The sequence below is a fragment of the Sorex fumeus genome, unplaced genomic scaffold (assembly GCF_029834395.1).
Source record: "Sorex fumeus unplaced genomic scaffold, SorFum_2.1 ptg000028l, whole genome shotgun sequence".
Classification (NCBI taxonomy): domain Eukaryota; kingdom Metazoa; phylum Chordata; class Mammalia; order Eulipotyphla; family Soricidae; genus Sorex; species Sorex fumeus.
Genome location: NW_026606085.1, coordinates 1,494,637 through 1,515,030, shown reverse-complemented (window position 1 = coordinate 1,515,030; position 20,394 = coordinate 1,494,637). Strand labels below are relative to the sequence as shown.

The 20,394-nt window shown below is 46.5% G+C and overlaps 1 gene segment (V, D, J or C); it reads right to left on the bottom strand.

The window, feature by feature from the left end:
• Nucleotides 1-895: 895 nt before the first annotated feature.
• Nucleotides 896-20,394, bottom strand: part of LOC130024139 (immunoglobulin heavy variable 4-30-4-like) — a 32,554-nt gene continuing 13,055 nt past the window's right edge. The window contains 1 exon segment of the V gene segment in view: nt 896-1,248. Within this exon segment, the coding sequence occupies nt 896-1,248 (353 nt within the window).

Below are 20,394 nucleotides of genomic sequence, written 5' to 3'. Positions count from 1 at the left end.
GGCAGGAGAAATGAACTGTTATTCCTGCCTCTTTCTGGGCATCTCAGCTCATCTGCCCCCTGTGTGGGAGACACAATATGGGGGGCCCTGGGTATTAGGGTCCAGAATGAGAAGGAATCGATCACTTGATTTCCTGGTTCCCAGCTCACACAGGAACAGAGAGTAATTAATCCTCATTGATGCATGTTTTTCAGATGATACTTTTTGTTGGCAATCAATGAGCATTCTAGCTACAGGATCAGTGTTTTAATTTGATCCAGTTCAGTTGTGACAGCCGCAGCATCTTCCTGAGCTTAGACACTAGTGAGTGACAGGGCCCCTTCCTGAAGGCCCTGCAGGCGAGTGCCCAGGAGTGCACTGAGGGGCGTGGGCTGGAGCTTCCCCCCCTAGTCCTCCAGCAGCCCCTCCCTTAGCCCTGCACAAAGAGACACAGCAGAGTGAGGAAGAAGAGGAAGCTCAGGGGTCACAGGTAGTTCTTCAGGTGACCAAGCATCCCCTGACAGGAGACAGTTGAGCCCATCTCTGGGCGTCCCTGAGCACCGGAGTGAGACTCTACAGGGAGCAGACAGGAGGGGAGTGTGTGGGGTCACTGCGGGGTGGGTCAGAGACCTTCACCCCCATATGGCTGGGCAGAAACAGGGGATGCAGGAAGTGTGAGATCCTGGAGGAAGTTGGTAGAGAGATTTGCGGGAGATTTGAGAGTGGACCTGTCCTGAGAATGAATGATAGCAGGGAAGGCACCCCTGTGTGACTCCGTGGTCCTTCTGAGTACAGTGTGGGTTAGTTACTGTGCTGTTAGGGTTCCCTTTGTGCGCCGAGCCCCTCCTAGACCTTTGCCCCTCTCAGTCCTAAGCACCCTCTGGTGACTCTGGAGAGCCGTGTAGCCCAGCCTGTCTCAACAGGTTTGTGTCTGGGCTCCCCCTCGCATCCCCTCACTGTGTCTCACACAGTAATACACAGCTGTATCCTCAGGGGTCACTGAGCTCAGCTGCAGGGAGAACTGGTTCTTGTTCGTGTCTCTGGTGATGGAGACGTGGTTCTTGAGGGACGGGCTGTAGTAGGTGTTTCCATTATAACATATGCGCCGCAACCAGAGCAGGCCCTTCCCTGGGGGCTGGTGGATCCATTCCCAGCAGGCACCACTGGTTGTGATGGAGAATCCAGAAACAGAGCAGGTGAAGAAGAGGGTCTGGGAGGGGGCCACCAATCCTGGGCCCGACTCCTGCATCTGCACCTGGGACAGGACACCTGGGGACAAGAAGAATCAGTCACTGTCAGTCCCTGCAGTCACTCCCTCCCCTAGACCCTGTCACATCGGGGATACTCACGCAGGGGGCCTGTCACCAGGCAGAGGAGAAGACCCCCAAAGAATCATCTTCTTTTCGACCACAGCTCTGCCTTCCCCAGAGACTCATCCCTGAGAGAGGAGACCGCTGTGAGCTCCACAGCCAGAGCGTTTGACCCAGGAGCCTGAGAGGAATTTGCATTAGGTGGCTTCCTATGTTATTAGCAGAGACTACATGCAAGGCAAGAGCCCGCAGTGCCGTCCCCTTCCCGCACTTGGTGACTCTGACAGGGATCTGACAGGTTCCTTGATATAAAGCCTCTTACTCGCATGGCCCCTATCCCCGGGTCTGTCCAGGAACCTGCGAGCCCAGTACATGAATCTTCGCAGACTCGCATGCCTGTCTCTGTGTCCACCTCAGTCAGCAGTTTCCAGGGAGTTCGGACCCCAGGAAAGACAGTAGAGTGAACAGAGATGACAGGGACTGGGACCTTTCCTAGAGCCACAGCAACAGAGCAATGGACCCTTCTTAACTCTGTGAAAACGGGTTTCCAACCACCAACTTTAACTTAAGACTTTATTAACATTTTCTTTGCTCTATTTTCATGTCATTAAATTACTATATTTTTTCTTCAGTTATTCCTGATTCATTTCTTTGGTGTTCCACGCCTTCATATAAAGACTAAATAAAATTTCATTTTTCATTTCATCATCCTGTTATTCGTCGATTGCCTCGAGCAGGCCCCAGTAACATCTCTTTCATTCTAGCCCTGAGATTATATTCAAGGCTCTTTAGGAGAATGAGACCCATTATTGTTACTGGTATTTGGCATATTTGGTACGCCACGGGGAGTTTGCCAGACTCTGTCTGATTTTATAGTCTCTGAGTCTTGGCCGTTGATGGGATTACACGGCGCCAGGGGGCCAGGTGGTGGGTGTGACCCCCGCCTACTGGAATTTGGAGGATCTGGGTGGAGGATGCTTGACTCCAATCCGAGTAGGTTTGGAGGTCTTGGCCCCGGAACCCGCGTGGCTTTGTCCCTCTGCCAGTAACTTCATGTGTGCGGAGAGTGGTCTCAGCATGGTGGTGGCTGGTCCTGGAGGTCTTCGGCTGCCGGAGCCCTGGTCGGGGCAGGGAGGAAAGCTCAACCCGCTCCCCTCCAAGGGGCCTCGGCGAGGAACAGCCAGGCGTGGGGGCAGAAAATAAAATTACCTCTTTATAATATTTTTATCGTAAATAAAATACCCTGTATTAGAATTAGTAATTTATAAAAAGGAGTGACAAAAAGCAAATTAGAAATGAATGAAAGTCTGCATCATTCATTTTGTATTTTCTCATTATTAACCTCTGACAAAACAGAAAAGCTTCAAAATTTTAGCAAGGAATGATGAAATATGCAATTTGCTGCAACATGGATGGAACTGGAACATACTACGTTAAATGAAGCAAGTGAGAAGAAGAAAGATAAACACGGGGTATGTGCTGTTTAGGGTAACTGGTTGAGGAAATGCAATGGTGTAAAGGGTGGATGCCCAGTTCCCCCTTGGTCTCAGAGTTTATGGAGAAGAAGGAAAGAAACAGCGTGAAGAGGGAGTGGAGAGGAGATAGATTAGGACCAACGGGGCAGGGGCCAAGGACACTTGGGGACATGGGTGGTGTCAAGGAATGAAGAGAGAGTCACAACATAGACCCCAGACCTGGGCGTATTGTGCCTCCCCTGCTCTGCTCCTGAGCAAAGAATCTTGTTCCTGTCCTTCAGGGCACACGGAACCATGTGGAGGGACAGTGGGGTCAGTCCCCAGGACAGGTCTGCAGCAGTACAGGCAACTGCAGTGAAGAACTGACCTGCATCTCAATTGCAGGCCGAGAACGGGACGTGGTCAGCAGGCCCCGCAGAGTGTCATCTCACATCTGCCAGGGACTGGCCCCTGGGGAACTGAGCTGAAGCAGGGTCAACACCAGGACTAAGAAAACAAGACAGTCACTCGAGAGAGAAGCACTGGATGGGGGACCACAGGCTCGAGAACTGAGTTCTGACTCGCCCCTTCTCACTGCTCTACACCAATGGCCATCAGAAGCGCAGGGGCGGCAACTACAGACATTGACCTGCTCACCACCCAGGGAAGCTGCTCCCTGTCAAGGGTCTCTGCACAGCAGGACTGAGGGGCAACGTCGCTAAAGTAGGTTTATCTCAGGAGTGCTTCTTCTTTTTTTTTTTTCACTTACAGCAATTATTTTAATTCAGAAATTCAAACACACATTCAGAGAAACTATTCTTAAGATAAGTCCTACTTTAAAAATGGGGTCTCTTTGGGGAGAAAAAAGAAAGAAAAATAATTAGCCAAAAGCAATACCTAAATTACATGATTACATTAGGCTGAATTGGCACATAGTATTTTTGATGCAAACAGCAAAAAGAATCATCGCACAACCCGCTATCATTAAACTGTTTCAAAACTGATATACTCCAGTGAATAAAAGTGTAACAATACCTTTATGATCTAACTGCTCAGAACAGTACTATCAGTGCTTTGTTTAATTTCCTCAGCAACTTTCCCCTTTTATCTCCTACAGCAATTCCTCTGTTGGCTTAACTTAACAAAGTCCAAAGTCTAGGTAGTAATAAAGCTCGATGAGCAGCTACTGGTTACTGATGAGGTTCTTATTCTTTAGGAAACTTGTGCCCATTACTAAACTGGATGACATTTGGTGTATGGTGTATATTCTTCAACATATCAAAAAAAAACACCTCCTTTTTAGACAAGTAGAATATAATAATTTTGCTCCCGTTCCTTTCGCCATTGCACTGTTTTCCATATTAAGTTGCAATAACTTGAAAACTTAGCAAACAAACAAACAAATAAAAGAACTTTCCAATACACCTGGTAAGATATGATTCAAATGTGTACAGCCGTTAAGTGATAAGGGATCTGAAGAGAACGATCACAAAGATGAAGTCCTAATTCTCGGTGACATAGAATGTACTGGTGATGTTCTGTCCTAAAGAGAATGGAGAAAGTTTTCACTTGAGTTGCTTGTGCTCAGTGAGCACAAGTATTTGTCATGAACATTAGAGAATGGCTGAGGTAGATGTAAGCACCTGACGGGCACGTGGAGGAGTGCTTCTTCTTGAAAGAGGAGAGATAAAGTCTTTACAGGACCCCCCACCTCTTCTCAGCAGCTTTCTGCATTGGTGCTGCCTCACCTCCTATAAAGTGCAGATCATCCTCATCTTGTCCTTGTCCTTAGTCCTTCTGACTTAACCCTTTGTTCCCCACACAGACACATATCTCCCACATCTTTGTTAGGCGTTTGACAACAGTGGGAAACTATGGTCTCCAAGACTGTGGCAGGTGGGCACAAGCTGTGCTGGGCCGTGTGACTCCATGGGGGGATGGGGCTTGTGTGCAGCCCAGTGTGGGGATGCTGAGCCCCAGGTCTGATGGAAGCTGGTACCAGATGCCTCTTTTCTACGTGGTCTCTGGGCGGACACGGCTTCTCTCAAGCCCTAGATTGAGGCACCTTAGGGTGACAAAGAGGGAATTGTTGGGGTGCCATGTGCTGAGGTAGTTCCCCTGGATTTCTCAGGTGGTGGGGCAGTGATCAGCAGGGGAGCAAGGGCTAGAAAAGTCTCCAATGGGGGTTGAAGTCAATCCCACCCTGGTCCTGCGGGTGGGCAGCAGTGTGGGGACAGATGCTGTTGGTGGGCTGTGTGAGATGTTGTCAGACCCTGGGGAAGCTGTGTGCCCTGGTCTGAGGGGATGCAGCAGCCGAGTGTTGGCTCTGCAGGGAACAGTGTGGACGGCAGCTGTGGATGGAGAGTGTGGACTACATGGGACTGAGAAGACCTGGTTGCTGGAAATCTCTTGGGGACACATTCTGTTTCAGTGCAGTAGAGAAATTGATGTATTTACTAATTTTTAATCTCCTAATTGTTTCATTTTCTGTTTTCCTTCCAAGCTAGGTCCTGGTTGTTTGGCTACTTCTGGTCCTTCAGGTCTGCTTTATGACTTATGACATACACATCCCTATCCTGAGGTCCGAACTCCCTGGAAACTGCTGACTGAGGTGGACACAGAGACAGGCATGCGAGTCTGCGAGGATTCACGTACTGGGCTCGCAGGTTCCTGGACAGACCCGGGGACAGGGGCCATGCGAGTAAGAGGCTTTATATCAAGGAACCTGTCAGATCCCTGTCAGAGTCACCTAGTGCGGGAAGGAGACGGCACTGCGGGCTCTTTCCTTGCATGTAGTCGAACTGTATTTGATACCCAGCATCCCATATGCTCCCCTGTGCCCCATCAGGAGGGATTCCTGAGTGCAGAGCCAGGAGAAATTCCTTAGCACCACAAGGTATGGCACTCAAACTAAAAAAGAAGTGCTCTGAAAGTTAGAATTCTGAGCAGGTTTCAGCCTGTGTGATCTTCACAACTAAACAAACTCTTACCTGGTGAAGAGGAGAGATGGGGCCGGGCTGCTGGGGAGAGTCACAGTCCAGGTAACCCCAAGATCCCTGGGCCCCAGTCACTCCAGGGAAGCATAGAAATCATAGAAAACACAAATTGTTTACAACCTTTCATTCCTCAGACCATTGTTTTTCATGAGGGTTTAGGTGTGTAATTCGGGGAACACTCAGGATTGCTAAGAGACAATCCTGACACTGTGGTCAGGGATCCCTCCTGGCATTACTCTTGGAGACTATCAGTGTAGGGGATCAAACCAGGTCAGCTCGGCGCAGGGCAAGCCCCTGAGTCCTAAACTGCCTCCACACTAAGGCCACTGTTAACTGGGTTGTTCAGAGGAGTCACTGGTCTGGGTATCAGTGCCTGTTCTCACTAGATACCTGTTATCAGCACTACATACAAATATCCAAGGTTTTCCCTGTTAATATACACTGTGTAATAGACATGCTATCAAATATATTGCATGATTTATCCGAAATATGAACATGAAAAAATATTATTTCAATTATCACCGGGTTGGAGCGATAGCCTAGTGGGTAGGGTGTTTGCATTGCACATGGCTGACTGGGCCAACCTGCGTTCGATTCCTCCGCCCCTCTCAGAGAGCCCAGCAAGCTACTGAGAGTATCTCACTGCACAGCAAAGCCTGGCAAGCTACCCGTGACATATTTGATAAGCCAAACACAGTAACAAGTGTCACAAAGGAGACGTTACTGGGCCCGCTCGAGAAAATCAATGAACAACAGGAGTGACAGTGACAATTATCACATAGTAAGTTCATGGTATAGTATCAGGTTTATCTGGAACTTTTCATGTCAAATCAACTCCACATCCCAACAAAAGCTCTGGAGGCCTACACTGTGTACATGTTCAAAACAGGAACCTTTTATACAGAAGGAAAACATGCAAATGAGCCTCTCTCTGTCATGACGAAAACCCAGCCCAGCCTCAGCTCCCAGAGTCGAGTCAGGTCAGGGGTTCCCAAGGGCTCTATCCTGACTCACACAGAACCAACATGGCGTGTGGGCTGAGCTGGCTTCTCCTGGTGGCTGTGTTAGGAGGTAACTCATGGGTGACAGAGACACGGAGCGTGGGACAGACAGGAGAGGCAGATCCTCTGTGTGAGGAGAGTTTCCTGACCAGAATGTCTTTGTGTTTGCAGGGGTCCAGTGTGAGGAGCAGCTGGTGGAGTCTGGGGGAGACTTGGTGCAGCCCGGGGGGTCCCTGAGACTCTCCTGTGCAGCCTCTGGATTCACTATTAGTAACCAAGGGATGAACTGGGTTCGCCAGGCCCCAGGGAAGGGCCTGGAATGGATTTCATACATTAGGTCTGATAGTAGTTTTACAAGCTATGCTGACTCTGTGAAGGGCTGATTCGTCATCTCCAGGGACAACAGCAAGAACATGCTCTATCTGCAAATGAGCCGCCTGAGGGAGGAGGACACGGCCCTTTACTTCTGTTGGAGAGACACAGTGATGGGAAGGCCCTATGGGCCCAGACACAAACCACCTGCAGGCAGAAGCAGGGTAAGCTTCAGAGGCTCAGGCCCCTAGGAGGCTCTGAGGACTCTCCCCTGAGGAAACGTTTGTCATAACCAGATGAGCTGTTTTTCTGTGGTCGAGGCGAACATCACACTTTGCTCTCAAACACACAGACTTCATCCACACTGACCTTTCCCTCTACCTCGTTATACTATCCCTGGAATCCTGCTCTCTGGGATGGTTTGAACTTTGTCTCCTCATCTGTTCTTGAGATGGACAGTCAATGTTTCCATTCCCTCTGCACCCCTCAGACATTGTAGTGGACAAACCAGCCCCTGTGGCACGTGCAACTCTGACCCTGCTCAGTGAGACAAGAGGGAGAACCCATGGGAACCCACATCCCTTCCTGCACCACAGTAGTCCTGGGTGAGTCCTGACACGGGCTTCCAGTGCCCCCAGGGAGACACCCTGAGCAGTGGGACAATCCACCTCTCCTCAGGGATGAGTCTGACTCTCTCAGAACTGGGTTCCATACAATGTGTCTCCAACAGTCACTCATGCCCATGAGCTCATCCTCAGACTGCTCAGTGCTCTTTAAACTGTGCTCAACGGTGGCTTTCTTCATCTCATTTCTTAAACTGCAAGTCGGATTACTTTGATAAGTTGCTCATAGAACTTTAAAAGGTCTCTTTTATTGTTCATTGCTGATGTGTTTGCCAGAAGATTAAAGAGAGTGAGAGCAATAAGATGCATGGGGCGGGTGTGCGGAAGGACCAAGTGGCAAGTCTGTGTCTGAGCACGCACAGAATCTCTGAGTCTCATCACACAGAACCCTACCCTGAGCTCCTGGAGGCCAGGGTACATACAGCCTCGGAGTGCATCTGCCACAGTCCATTGACCTCACTCTCCACTCGCCCCACCCAAGTAGCGAATTGGGGGATTAGGATTTCAATGTTTACCCTCAAACAATGGCTGACCCCCTGAAGCTGCTCTCCTGGTGACCTTTCAAAGTCACTTTTAACAACAAGTTCACCACTAAGTCTGATTAAATTGAAAGTGGTATAATGGTTCAATATCAGTGACAAGACTGAAACTGTTTCTTCTTGTGAATCACAGTCTCACCCAAGGACCAAATGACTGTGACTGTGGCGGCTCCAGGGCTGCCCTGCGGGGGGCGCTCACACCCACTCAGCAGAGGTGTAGCCCAGGAGCAGGAGCACAGGGCTGGGAGGGTTTCTCTTCCAGGGTCCCGAGTTCCTGTTGGAACAGCAGCAGCACCAGAAACACTCTTATGACAGGTCAACAGGATCGTGTGCCCCAGTGCGAGTTTCTGTGTAACCCCGAGTCACTGTGAGAACTGACCCAACTCAGGGCAGTCAAGACCATATTAATAATGGTTTCTGGGTGTGAGGACCCTCACCCAATGGAGAGTGGGCAGGTGGGAGTGAATTCGGGTGGTTCCAAATGTGGTCCCTGCTGGCCCATGATCAGACAAGCAGATCTCCCAGGCAAGGACAGGCCCAAGGGTCTCTGTGCCTTTCTGACTCCCAGTGACTTTTACATGGCACCATGGTCCAAGGGAGACCCTGGTCTTTAGCGCTTTGCTGAGGAACCTCCCAAACTCTCAGAGCTGAGCTCTGATCTCAGCCATCCAGAGTTTGTAGGCCTGTGATTACATTGCTTCCCCGCTTAGAACATGACCATAGTGGAATATTTCCTGTCCTCAGACAAATCAAATGGAGAATAATTATATGCATTCTTACAGTATTGCCAAAGAATATATCTGAAAGATCCAGTGATGCCCAAAAGACAAGGCAGGGAAAGTTGAGCAGAGAGTTGGTCAGGGATGTGAGACGAGAATCCTGGGAATGCTGAGAAATGTTCAGATGCACGGTACTTGCCTTGTAGTAGAAAAGATCTCCACCTCTGTTCAGTTTCAGCCTCCCTCATGCTACAGCTTCAACTAAAGACAGAGTCATTACTATACGTGTCCTCCTGAGTCATGGACGCATCCTGCTGAGTAATAGTAGGAGTTCATGCTGACTCACTGTACGTGGTCCTGCTGAGTCAGTGTATGTGGTCCTCCTCAGTCATTGCTGTAGGTGGTTCCTCGAGGTGCCAAGTGTTTGAAGTGACACAGAAAAAAATAATGAACCGAAAAAAATGAATGGAACTTCAGGTCAAGTAGATAGTAGAGGTCAAGGTGCTTGCATTGCAGGCCGTTGGTGCTGGTCCAATACCAACAGCCGTATGGTTCCAGGACACACACCGGGAACACTGTGCTTGGTGCTGCATCATACATAGGACAGACAAGGCTTAGGATCCCCCGGTCAGGACACTGATACCAGGGACATGGTCAGTAGGCAGAGGCACATCCCTGTCCCAATTCAAACCCCTCATCAGTAAGAACAAACCTTCTAAGGATGACCTTAAATCATTAAGAGTATATCTGCTCCAGGTGAAGGAATTTTCACCCAAGGTATGTAAATGAATAATCTACTGTGAAATAGAGTTGACATGAATTGGAGCCAGACACGTCAGAACACAGTGGGAAAATTACACTGTCTCTTAGACCCTATGTTTTGCATTCACAGTGGGAGAACAGGAGCCACTACACAGGGACACAAAAGGGAAGGGGCCAGAAACTTCTGAAATTAGGATTCTCATTTCCACTCTCTTGGACTGGAGTGGTAGCACAGCGGTAGGGCATTTGCTTTGCATGCAGCCAGCCTGGCTGATCTGGGTTCGATTCCTCCACCCCTCTCGGAGAGTCTGGCAAGCTACTGAGAGTGTCTGGCCCGCACGGCAAAGCCTGGCAAGCTACCCATGATGTATTCGATATGCCAAACACAGTAACAAGTCTCAAAATGGAGATGTTACTGGGCCTGCTTGAGAAAATCGATTTTCACTCTCAGACTTTCCTGTGCTGATTTATCCACTCAATCCCTGCTCCGTCCTCATAAAACATCCTCAACCTGATGGGACTATAGTCCCTCTCTGGAAGTTTATGGGACTGGTGGGCTGGTTGAGTCTTCCGTGTTGTTCATTTTAACTGAGTGGAGCTCTTTGGCACTATTGCTGCAACATGGCAAGATGCCATCGCTGACAACATTGACAAGGAATAGGATCGACTGTTTCAGCATCTCCATGATTGTGCGAGGAACGTCAAGAGAGAGATAGCCACCAAAAAAAAACTGTCTTTAAAAACTCTTGAGTTTATTCGCCAACATGGTTTGGCACATGCCTCAGGTAACCGCCAGCGAACGTCTGAGCTCACAAAGCAGTGCAGAGATGCGATCAAGGAAGACCTCAAAGAGAGAAGAGCAGCAGTGCTGGTAGATGTGGCAGAATCCAGGAAAAGCATTCATAACACCCGCCTGTTCTTCGCCAACTACAAGACCAAGATGAATGCCCAACAATGTCCTGATGGAATTATCACACCTTCAAGAAAGGCAATGGAGAAGATTATCCATGACTTCTACTCAGATCTCTTTGAGACCCATGTCCATCTGCCTACAAACCAAATTCCGCAGGATGGATATGTCATTCCCAATGTTGTTCTGCCTCTGCAGAGAAAGGAGGGGACTCGGGGAAGGCTGGTGTGTGGGCTCCTTGGAAGGAGGTGCTGACTGTGGTTCAGAACACTCAGGCCTCTTCCTGGGGCCCTGTGAGAGTCATGCCTTTTCCTCCAGCACAGGAAATGTGCTTAGGAGATCTCAGGAAACAGGAACTGCTGAGGGGGAATCGGCAGCTGGGGAGGAGAGTCCCCGTGTCTCAGGTCCCTGAGGACCAAACCCAGCACTTCCAGGGCCTCTACTCTCTAGACAGACCCCTGACCCTCCGTGTCCCTGTGTGTTCACGTCTATTGTCCCTGTGTAAGATCTAACTTTTAGGCAAACAGTCATTGTTTGTTCAGAAAATTCAGAAAGAGCTAGGTCCAACTCATGGTCAATAAAATTTAGAGGTTTACTCACATGCTCAACTTTGATGAAAATTCTTTCACTGGAGCTGCTTCATTCTGAAATATACAAAGTATCTATGGGTTGGATTTGTGAATTCTCCTTAGTGATGAGTCTGTTGGGATAAGGAAGTGCTTCTTCCTAGATGACCTTCTTCTGGTGTGGTTGGCCTGTCAAGGAGCACCTAAACCTGCACTGCCCTCTATATAACTTCCCACCCAGAAGAGAAGGCACCTTCCTCTGGACTGTTGCTGAAGTACAGAGAGAGATACTGAGCCTTTCCCTCAGATGAAGTCTGGCCTTGTGAGCCCCATTCTGTGTCTCAGACCCTGATCCTCTGAGAGGAAGTCAGGAGGATCAGCGTCCCTGTCATCTCCTCACCCAGCGCAGCTGCCTCCCCTCAGGTTTCTAACACACTCAGGATGTGTTTGTCACACTGTGTATCTCACACAGTAATACAAGGAAGTGTCCTCACTGCTCAGCCTGCTCAGTTCCATGTAAGCTGTGTCCTTGGATTTGTCTGAAGTGAGTGTGAGTCTGCCCTGGAACTTCTGTGCATAGTTTGTACCACCATCCCTAAGGTGTATCCACTGATGTCCCAGGTTTTCCCACCTCAGCCCCTGACTGTACCAGCTGCACCTGGGAGTTCACACCTGTGGACAGCAGACAGGAGTGGGTGGACTCCACTTGATTTGTCCCGTTCCCTCAGCCCAAAGCATGGGGAAGCTTACCTGCAGCCATTGCCACCAGGAAGAGAATTTTCCAGGTCCAGTCCATGGTGGGGGCCGTGCACTCAGGGGCTTCTGAAGGTGTCGGTGTGCTTGGTGTGTGAGGTTGTCAGGACACAGACAAATCTGTATTTAACTCAGTGTCCCTCGTGTAATTTGCATATTCATGAGGAGGTAGAATTCATAGCTGAAGGCCTGGTCAAACCTGAGAAGGGGCTGGTGGAAACCACCGGGTCCATGCTCAAAGGGAGTGAAGAGGTCCACATTCTGATCCTTGTTTGAGGAGATGAGACCCTGCCCTGTCCCAGGACCCTCTGCACACAGAGCTCCCCCTCTGGAGGGCCAAGCCCTTTCAGGACCTTCCCCTCAGGGCCGTCCACATCTGTATAGCCTGCACACATCTGGACACACCTGGGCTTTGAGGTTATTTCTGGGATCCTTTCTCTCTCTGTATCTCTCCCCCCAAAGAATACTACTCAAGGGATAACTTCCCAAGGGATACTACAATGACACTACAAAACCATCCTACTGCCCCAGTGGTTTCTATTGGAGATAATAAGAATCCAGAAACACCCCCTGCATACAGGTCCTACTGCCTTATGTTCCTCCCCAAACGAAAGTGTGCACAATTTAACTTTCTGTGTCTTATACATATTTTAATCTTGATTTTCTTGAGAAAGCAAAATTTAGATTTATGGAAGAAGGAAATCCATGCTGAGGAGATTTTTGCATCTCTGCACCCAATTCTCCCATGTCTACACCCCTTCTAGCCTGAAACTTGGTGCTCTTGGGACTTCGCGCCTCCTGCAACATGGTCCCCACACTGCAGGGAAAGCCTCTGGGCTCTCAGGGGATTCAACCTTTTGGCATCTCTCAGACAGGACTGAATCCTGGTACTTCATTTCAGAAGCCGTGTTCACGAGTCATATTCTTTTATGGGCTTTTTGGTTTAGTTTTGAGCCACACTCAGTTGTTCTGAGGGCTTATTCCTGGCTCTGTGTTCAGGAATCACTCAGATAGATGCATCATAGGAAAATATTGGCAGAACAAGTAATTTTATATATATATATATATGGATTAAAAGGTGACAGTGAGTGTTCCTTGCTGAGATTATGTATAAATAATACAAGAAATACTTAATTCACTCAAATAAGAATAGTAAAAACCAAACTAAAAGAGGATTTAAGTCTTTAAGTAAAGACTTTAATATAAACAAAAATATATTGTAGCACTGTCACTGTCCTCCCTTTGTTCATCTATTCACTCGAGCGGGCACCAGTGACGTCTCCATTGTGGGACTTTTTGTTACTTTTTGGGCATTTTGAATAAGCCACGGGTAGATTGCCAGGCTCTGCTGTGTGGATGAGATACTTTTGGTAGCTTGCCGGGCTCTCCGATAGGGATGGAGGAATCAAACCTGGGTTGTCTGCGTGCAAGGCAAATGCCCTACCTGCTGTGCTATCGCTCCCCTGAACAAAACTATATTAAATTTGTTAAATTTATAAGATGTTTTCAAAAACCAAGCTTGAGTCTAGTACAGATGCCAAAAATTTTATCATAATTTTTTACTTTTTTTTATAAAGTAGGAGTAATGCTATTTATTCAGCAGTTGATTAAGCTGATTGAATTGGTCATGAACTCCACATTGATTTTTTAAAATTCAGAATCCTAATTTTATTTTACTTTTTATCATTATTTTTATTCCTTCTTTTTTTGTTGATTCACCATGAGATACAGTTACAAAGCTTTCATGTTTGAGCTTTGGTCATACAATCATCAAACACCCATCTCTTCACCAATGCACATTTTCCACCACCAAAATTCCCAGTGTTCCCCCCGGCCCCTTTACCAACTCTTCCTCTGTCTGTGTGGCAGACAATTTCCCCCATATACTCTCTCTACTTTGGTTACATTTGATATTTCAACGTCAGTCCCACCACCACTCAAACCTGCTGAAAAAAGCAATGCTAGATGATTTGTTTTGTATTGATTTTATGAATAGAATATAATTTCTAGGAAACTAAAAATAAAAATAACAATAAAATAAAATATAATAGGTCACACAAGCTTTCTCGAAGGAGGGAGAAAAATGAGGACAAGCTGTTCTATATCTTACATGAATATCAAAGAGAAATCCATAAAAAAAAAAACAACCAGGAAAGCACCGATTAATACTCACCCTGCCGGGCGTTGGATTCCTGGGGGTCTGGTGGGGTGAGTGTGGGTGACAGGGAGGACAGATCACAGGGAGGGGGTTGGGAGTGTGAGGGTGTCACTGAGAGTGGAGCTGCTCTGGGAGTGATGGGGAAGGGTCCTAGGAAAGACGCTGGAACTGGTCATGTATGGGAATGGGTGGGGTGATGGGGGCTGAGTGTCTCTGTATTGTGGCAGAATATTGCCCCATGTGGGCTTCTAGCACATGATGACCCTCTTTTCACCTGGTGGGTCTGAGGCCTTTTCTGAAGTGGCTCCCTAGTGCCTTCTGGTGGCCGGCAGAGTCCCTGCAGCCCCTCTTATTGTCTGCGGGGTCCTTCAGAGTCCCACAATTTCCAGTGTGAATAGAAGAAGACAGTCCTCAGCACCATCAGGCACAGGAAGTGTGAGCACTGGCAATGAGTCCAGCCTGACACACCAGTTTCCGGATAGGGGAAATCCTGCGAAGGGCCGAATAGAGGAAGTCCTGCGAAGAGAGAGTAAAGGGTCACACTACAAACACAGAAATGCTGAGAAAGGAAGAATTAACTTGTGAAAATCAATATCACTGTCAGTAGATTACTCCAGCTGTTTGATTCATAGGCCAGTAGAATTTGCGAGGACCAGTAAGGATCAATATGCATGAATATAGGCTGGGTATTTGAAATCTTGTGAAAATTTGAATGATAAATGTCTCTGAACAGAAATAAAGCTTCTTGTACTGTCTTTGAATTCAGTGACTTTGAATATTATCTGAACATTTTTTCTCAAGGAAATAGATTTTTTTTCTTTAAGGTGTGTCATATCCATGCCGGGATCTGGATTTTATAGTCTCTGAGTCTTGGCCGCTGATGGGATTACACGGAAAATCCCGATCCCGGAACTGCGTGGCCGCAAATCCGCGCGACATCTTACCAGGACTTTTTTTATGACATCTTATTGTCTCATTCCTACTTTGGACAAACTTGCAGGCTATCGAATGTAGCCTGCCCACAGGGCAGAGTCTGGCAAACTCCCCGTGGCGTACCAAATATGCCAAATACCAGTAACAATGATGGGTCTCATTCTCCTAAAGAGCCTTGAATATAATCTCAGGGCTAGGATGAAAGAGACGTTACTGGGGCCTGCTCGAGGCAATCGACGAATAACGGGATGATGAAATGAAATGAAATGAATATCCATGCCAATCAGGTTCCAAATGGACTAAAATCAGATGCAGGAGGAATAAATTTTTATTTCTGCCTCCTTCTCTGCACCTCAGCTCATATGACCCCTGTCTGGGGTACATACAAGTTACTGGAAAACTGGGAACCTGGGGGGAAGAGGCCCAGTCCCGATACAAGTGGCTTGGAGATCTCATTCACAGCCCTAACTGCATCTTTTCTTTCAAGATTTGTGGGTCTCTGAAATAAGGCCAATAAATGAGCTTATATAGTTGAGCTGGAGGTGGTTTGTGGGTGTGGCTCCAACGTACCTAATATTTATCCATTTAATTTCATGGTAAACATAGCCCCAAGTTGCTGGGGTCTGGCCAAGGGCACAGCAGCAATTTTGGGGTATCTGGAAGCCTGAAGGCACCATCATGCTATTGATGAAATCGCCCCACAGGTACAGGTTGACCTGCTAGAGGCACCATACCCCCAAATAAATTTATTATATATATGAATTAATACGACACATGTAAGTAAATAAGAAATAATTTACTTATGGAACGAATAGGGTGAGAATCTGTCTGAGTTCATCATGTCGAACAAGACCATCCATGGTAACTCACAGTTCCAGAAGGCTGAATCTAAACGTTGCACTTGGGAGTCTCTGGTTGGACTTTTCCACAACATAATTGACCACATCATATTCAAGTGACAGTTTTGCCTGACCGATGTCGTTGTTGTTCCACAATTCCAAATGGGATCAGACCACCAACTCCTTTGTGCAAAATTATATTTCACGGAGTGGGGAGAAAGGACTACAAAGTTTAAGAAGAGAACTCCCAGAACAATCACCAACTGGGTGCTCTTTGGCACTATTGTGGCAACATGGGAAAATGCCGTTGTTGACAATATTGACGAGGAATAGGATCGACTGGTTCAGCACCTCCATGATTGTGCGAGGAACGCCAAGAGAGAGATAGTCACAAAAAAAAAACTGTCTTAGAAAATTCTTGAGCTTATTTGCCAACGTGGCTTGGTGTAAGCCTCAGGCAACCGCAAAGGAACGACTGAGCTCGCAAAGTAGTGCAGAGAAGCAATAAAGGAAGACCTCAAAGAGAGATTGTGACATGAAGGACAGTCCAAACACAGAATCTGGTCATCATCATGTGAGACATCATTCCTCCTTTATTGATCTCTAGGAACCTGTATTATGGGTTATCTCTCTTTTTCTTTCTCCCTGTCTCGGTCTCTCTCTTTCTTGCTCGCTCACTCTCTCTGGTTTATGAATTGCAATACACACACTGAAAGGTTATCATGTATATCCCTTTTCCTACTTTCAACACTCAGTTCTTGTCCAGAGTGACCCTATATACCTATTCCTGTCATACTGGTCCTTCTCTGTCCTTCAGCCCCCACACACTTGAAGCAAGTTTCCAACCCTTGACTAGTCATTAAGGCCTCTGTGTATCCTGGCACTTAATATTAATCTCTTAGAAAAGTATAAATCCCACGGAAGAGTGCAATTATTCGGTATCTATCCCTTTCCTTCTGAGACATTTCACTCAGCCTGAAATCTCCATGTCCATCCATTTATAAGCGAATTTCATGATTTCATTATCCCTGGTGGCCACATAGTATTCCATTATGTAGATATACTGTATTACATCCAGTTGTCTATTCTCAGACACTCTGGTTTTTTCTTAGTTGGGTATTGTGAATGCAATATTGTGATGCAGTAAACATAGGTGTGCAAATATATTTCCAAATTAGTATTTTGGGTCCTTTGGAGTCGATACAAACAGTGGAATTTCTGGGTCATATGGAAGGTCAATTCTACATATATTGGGAAGTATCCAAGATTTTTCCAAAGAGGTCTATCCCTTTGATTAATTACAACCAGCAGAGAAGAAATATTAGATTTCCCTCACATGTATGCCAACACAGAATGTTTTGGTTCCTTGTGATGTATGCCCTTCTCCCTGGTATGAGGTTATATCTCATTATTGTTTTAATTTGCATTTCTCTGATAAGAGCTGTGGAGAATTTCTTCATTCAATTATCTGCCTCAAAGTCTACTTTAAAGATGTTATCTATTAAAACTCCCATTTCAGATGGGAGTTATTTTTCTTGATAAGATCTATAAGTGCTTTATGTATGTTTTATTAATCTTACATCAGATAAGGCATGGGCAGATATTTCTCCCCAGGTTTTTGGTTGTCTTTTGATTCTTATAATCATTTCATTTACATTGATTGTGTCATTTAAAAATGAGAGACTCAGAACACAAAAAGTATGAAATGGGTGAAAACTTTGGCTCCACGTTCATTCCAAAATTATTAGGTTACATGAAGAAAAATGAAACAAGAATTCAGAGACCATATGTTTGAACTCAGCAGAGAGTAACTGCTTGTGGGCAACACAAAACGTTTTGTCAACGTCTGACCATAATCACAAACACAAAGTCACCTTCAATGTTGGGTGCACAAACAGCCTAGAGTGTTGGTGAATCCTCAGGTGGAATTGTGAACAGTGTGGGTGAATCATTGCAGATCCAGAGTCGGGACACACCTCACATGTCTTCACAGAGCAGGGCCTCACTCAGCCTCTGTGCACACAGCGAAGTGCTAGGATGTGGTTCCTCCTTCCAAAAGCACAAGCGAAACAAGATCAGCTCTGGACTCACTCCCCACTGCCTTCTCAGAGAGTCGCCAGGGCTCAGCACTTCCCCATCAGACAAGATAAGCCTCGGGTACTTTATGTGCCTCCTGGAAACCCAAAAGCATTAACTAGTGGAGATGATCACAGTCATGTTCACTGCAGTACAGTAGCCAAGATGTACACACAATACACAACTGCAGCTCTCAGTTCTGTCTGTGTTTCCTCATTCAGCCGTGGAGTCCGTTCTTTCTCTCTTTCAGTTCTGTTTGAGGGACAGTGATCATTGTTTCTTTCCTTCTCTCCCTGAGAGTCCTGAGTCTCCCTGTTAGTGTTTGCATCAGATCAGAGAGCACTGAGAGGATTGTTGCTATCTGCCCACCCACAGAGCATCGGATGTTCTGATGTTCTTACCTGAATACAGTCTAAATTCATTAAACAATAAAATTATTTTCATTGTTCCTGCTGCTCTGTGGGAGCTAAGCGTGTAAGTGCCCGGTGGTCTGGGTATGGATTGGGTGAAGTTTCTCACTCTACTCACCTAGGGCTGTGACTCTAGGAACTTCTGGCAGCGACAAAGTCTGTGGTGTTTTCTCAGTGGGCCTGAGAGGGCCAGAGGTCAGGTGGCAGAAATAACCGTGGGTTCTGCTGCTGACAGGTCCTGTGACATTCCCCAGGGGACAATATCATGAAATTTTAGAAATTAAGCCCACGAGTTTCAGGAACATAAACTCTAAGTCCAAGTGTATAGAATTGAGAGCCCAAATAAATCTTTAGATCTTTTATGGTGAAACTTTGGAAAAGGATTCAATCCCAAGGAGTAAAGCAAGGAAAATCTCTTCAACAAATGGTGCTGGGAAAACAAAACCACATACAAAAACAACCATAGAAGACAGAATTGAATCCATCTCTAACGCCAGATACAGAATTTAATTGAAAGTGGACTTATGGTCTAGCTTTGACAGCAGAATCTTTAAAATACACAGAGGAAAAACCTCAGAAGTTCTCTCCATGAAACAATCTTAGAAGGCTCATTTCACTCTATTGCAGAGATAAGAGAAATTAATATAAATAAATGGGACTAAATCAATTAAAATTTTTGAAGGACAATATAAATGACATTAAAATTCAGATACCTTACTTCTTCGGAGAAAATGTGTACCCACCAAACATCAGATCCAAACTAGTATCTAAGATATTTATAGAAGTCACCAAGGTCAATTTTAGAACAAATCACCTAACATAAAATGGTGGTGGGAATAAACAGATACTTTCCTAAAGGAACATTCCTATGGTCTGTGTAGGCATATGAAATATTTTCTATCAACACTCACTCTGAGGGAAATGTTAATATAAAGGACAATGGTGGTGGGTGTGACCCCCACCTACTGGAATTTGGAGGATCTGGGTGGAAGATGCTCAACTCCAATTCGAGTAGGCTTGGAGGTCTCGGAGAGTGGTCTCAGCAAGGTACTGGCAGAGGGACAAAGCCACGCGGGTTCCGGGGCCGAGACCTCCAAGCCTACTCGAATTGGAGTTGAGCATCTTCCACCCAGATCCTCCAAATTCCAGTAGGCGGGGGTCACACCCACCACCTGGCCCCCTGGCGCCGTGTAATCCCATCAGCGGCCAAGACTCAGAGACTATAAAGTCCAGATCCCGGAACCGCACGGCTGCATTCACGGCCGCGCGACATCTTATCAGAACTTTTTCTTATGACATCTTATTGTCTCATTACTACTTTGGACAAACTTGCAGGCTATCGAATGTAGCCTGCCCACAGGGCAGAGTCTGGCAAACTCCCCGTGGCATACCAAATATGCCAGATACCAGTAACAATGATGGGTCTCATTCTCCTAAATAGCCTTGAATATAATCTCAGGGCTAGGATGAAAGAGACGTTACTGGGGCCTGCTCGAGGAAATCGACGAATAACAGGATGATGAAATGAAAATGAAATGAAATGAAAAGGACAATGAAATCATCTCTCCCCAGTGAGAATGGCTTATATAAAAATTACTGGAAAGAACCAATGTCAGAAGGTTGTCAATGGAAACACCATTTCTATGTTTATGGGAGCCCATCTATGGAAAGCACTATGTGATTTCTCTAAAAAGTAAAAATAGAATGTCCAAGTTACAACTGATTCTATATTTGACCCCTTGAGCACACTGCAAACAAAAACAAAGATAGTCCTCCCGTTGTTTATCAATTTTTGCTAGAGCGGGCACAGCAACGACTCCATTTTGAGATTTGTTGTTACTGTTTTTGGCATATTGAATACGTCATGGGTAGCTTGCCAGGCTTTTCTGTGTGAGAGATACTCTCGGTAGCTTGCTGGGTTCTCCAAGAAGGTGGAGGAATCGAATCCGGCTTGGCTGGGCTGGCTGCGCACAAGGTAAATGTCCTACCACTGTGCTATCAATAAAAATATAAATTTGATAAAATATATGTAAACTTATGTCCACTATGGCATT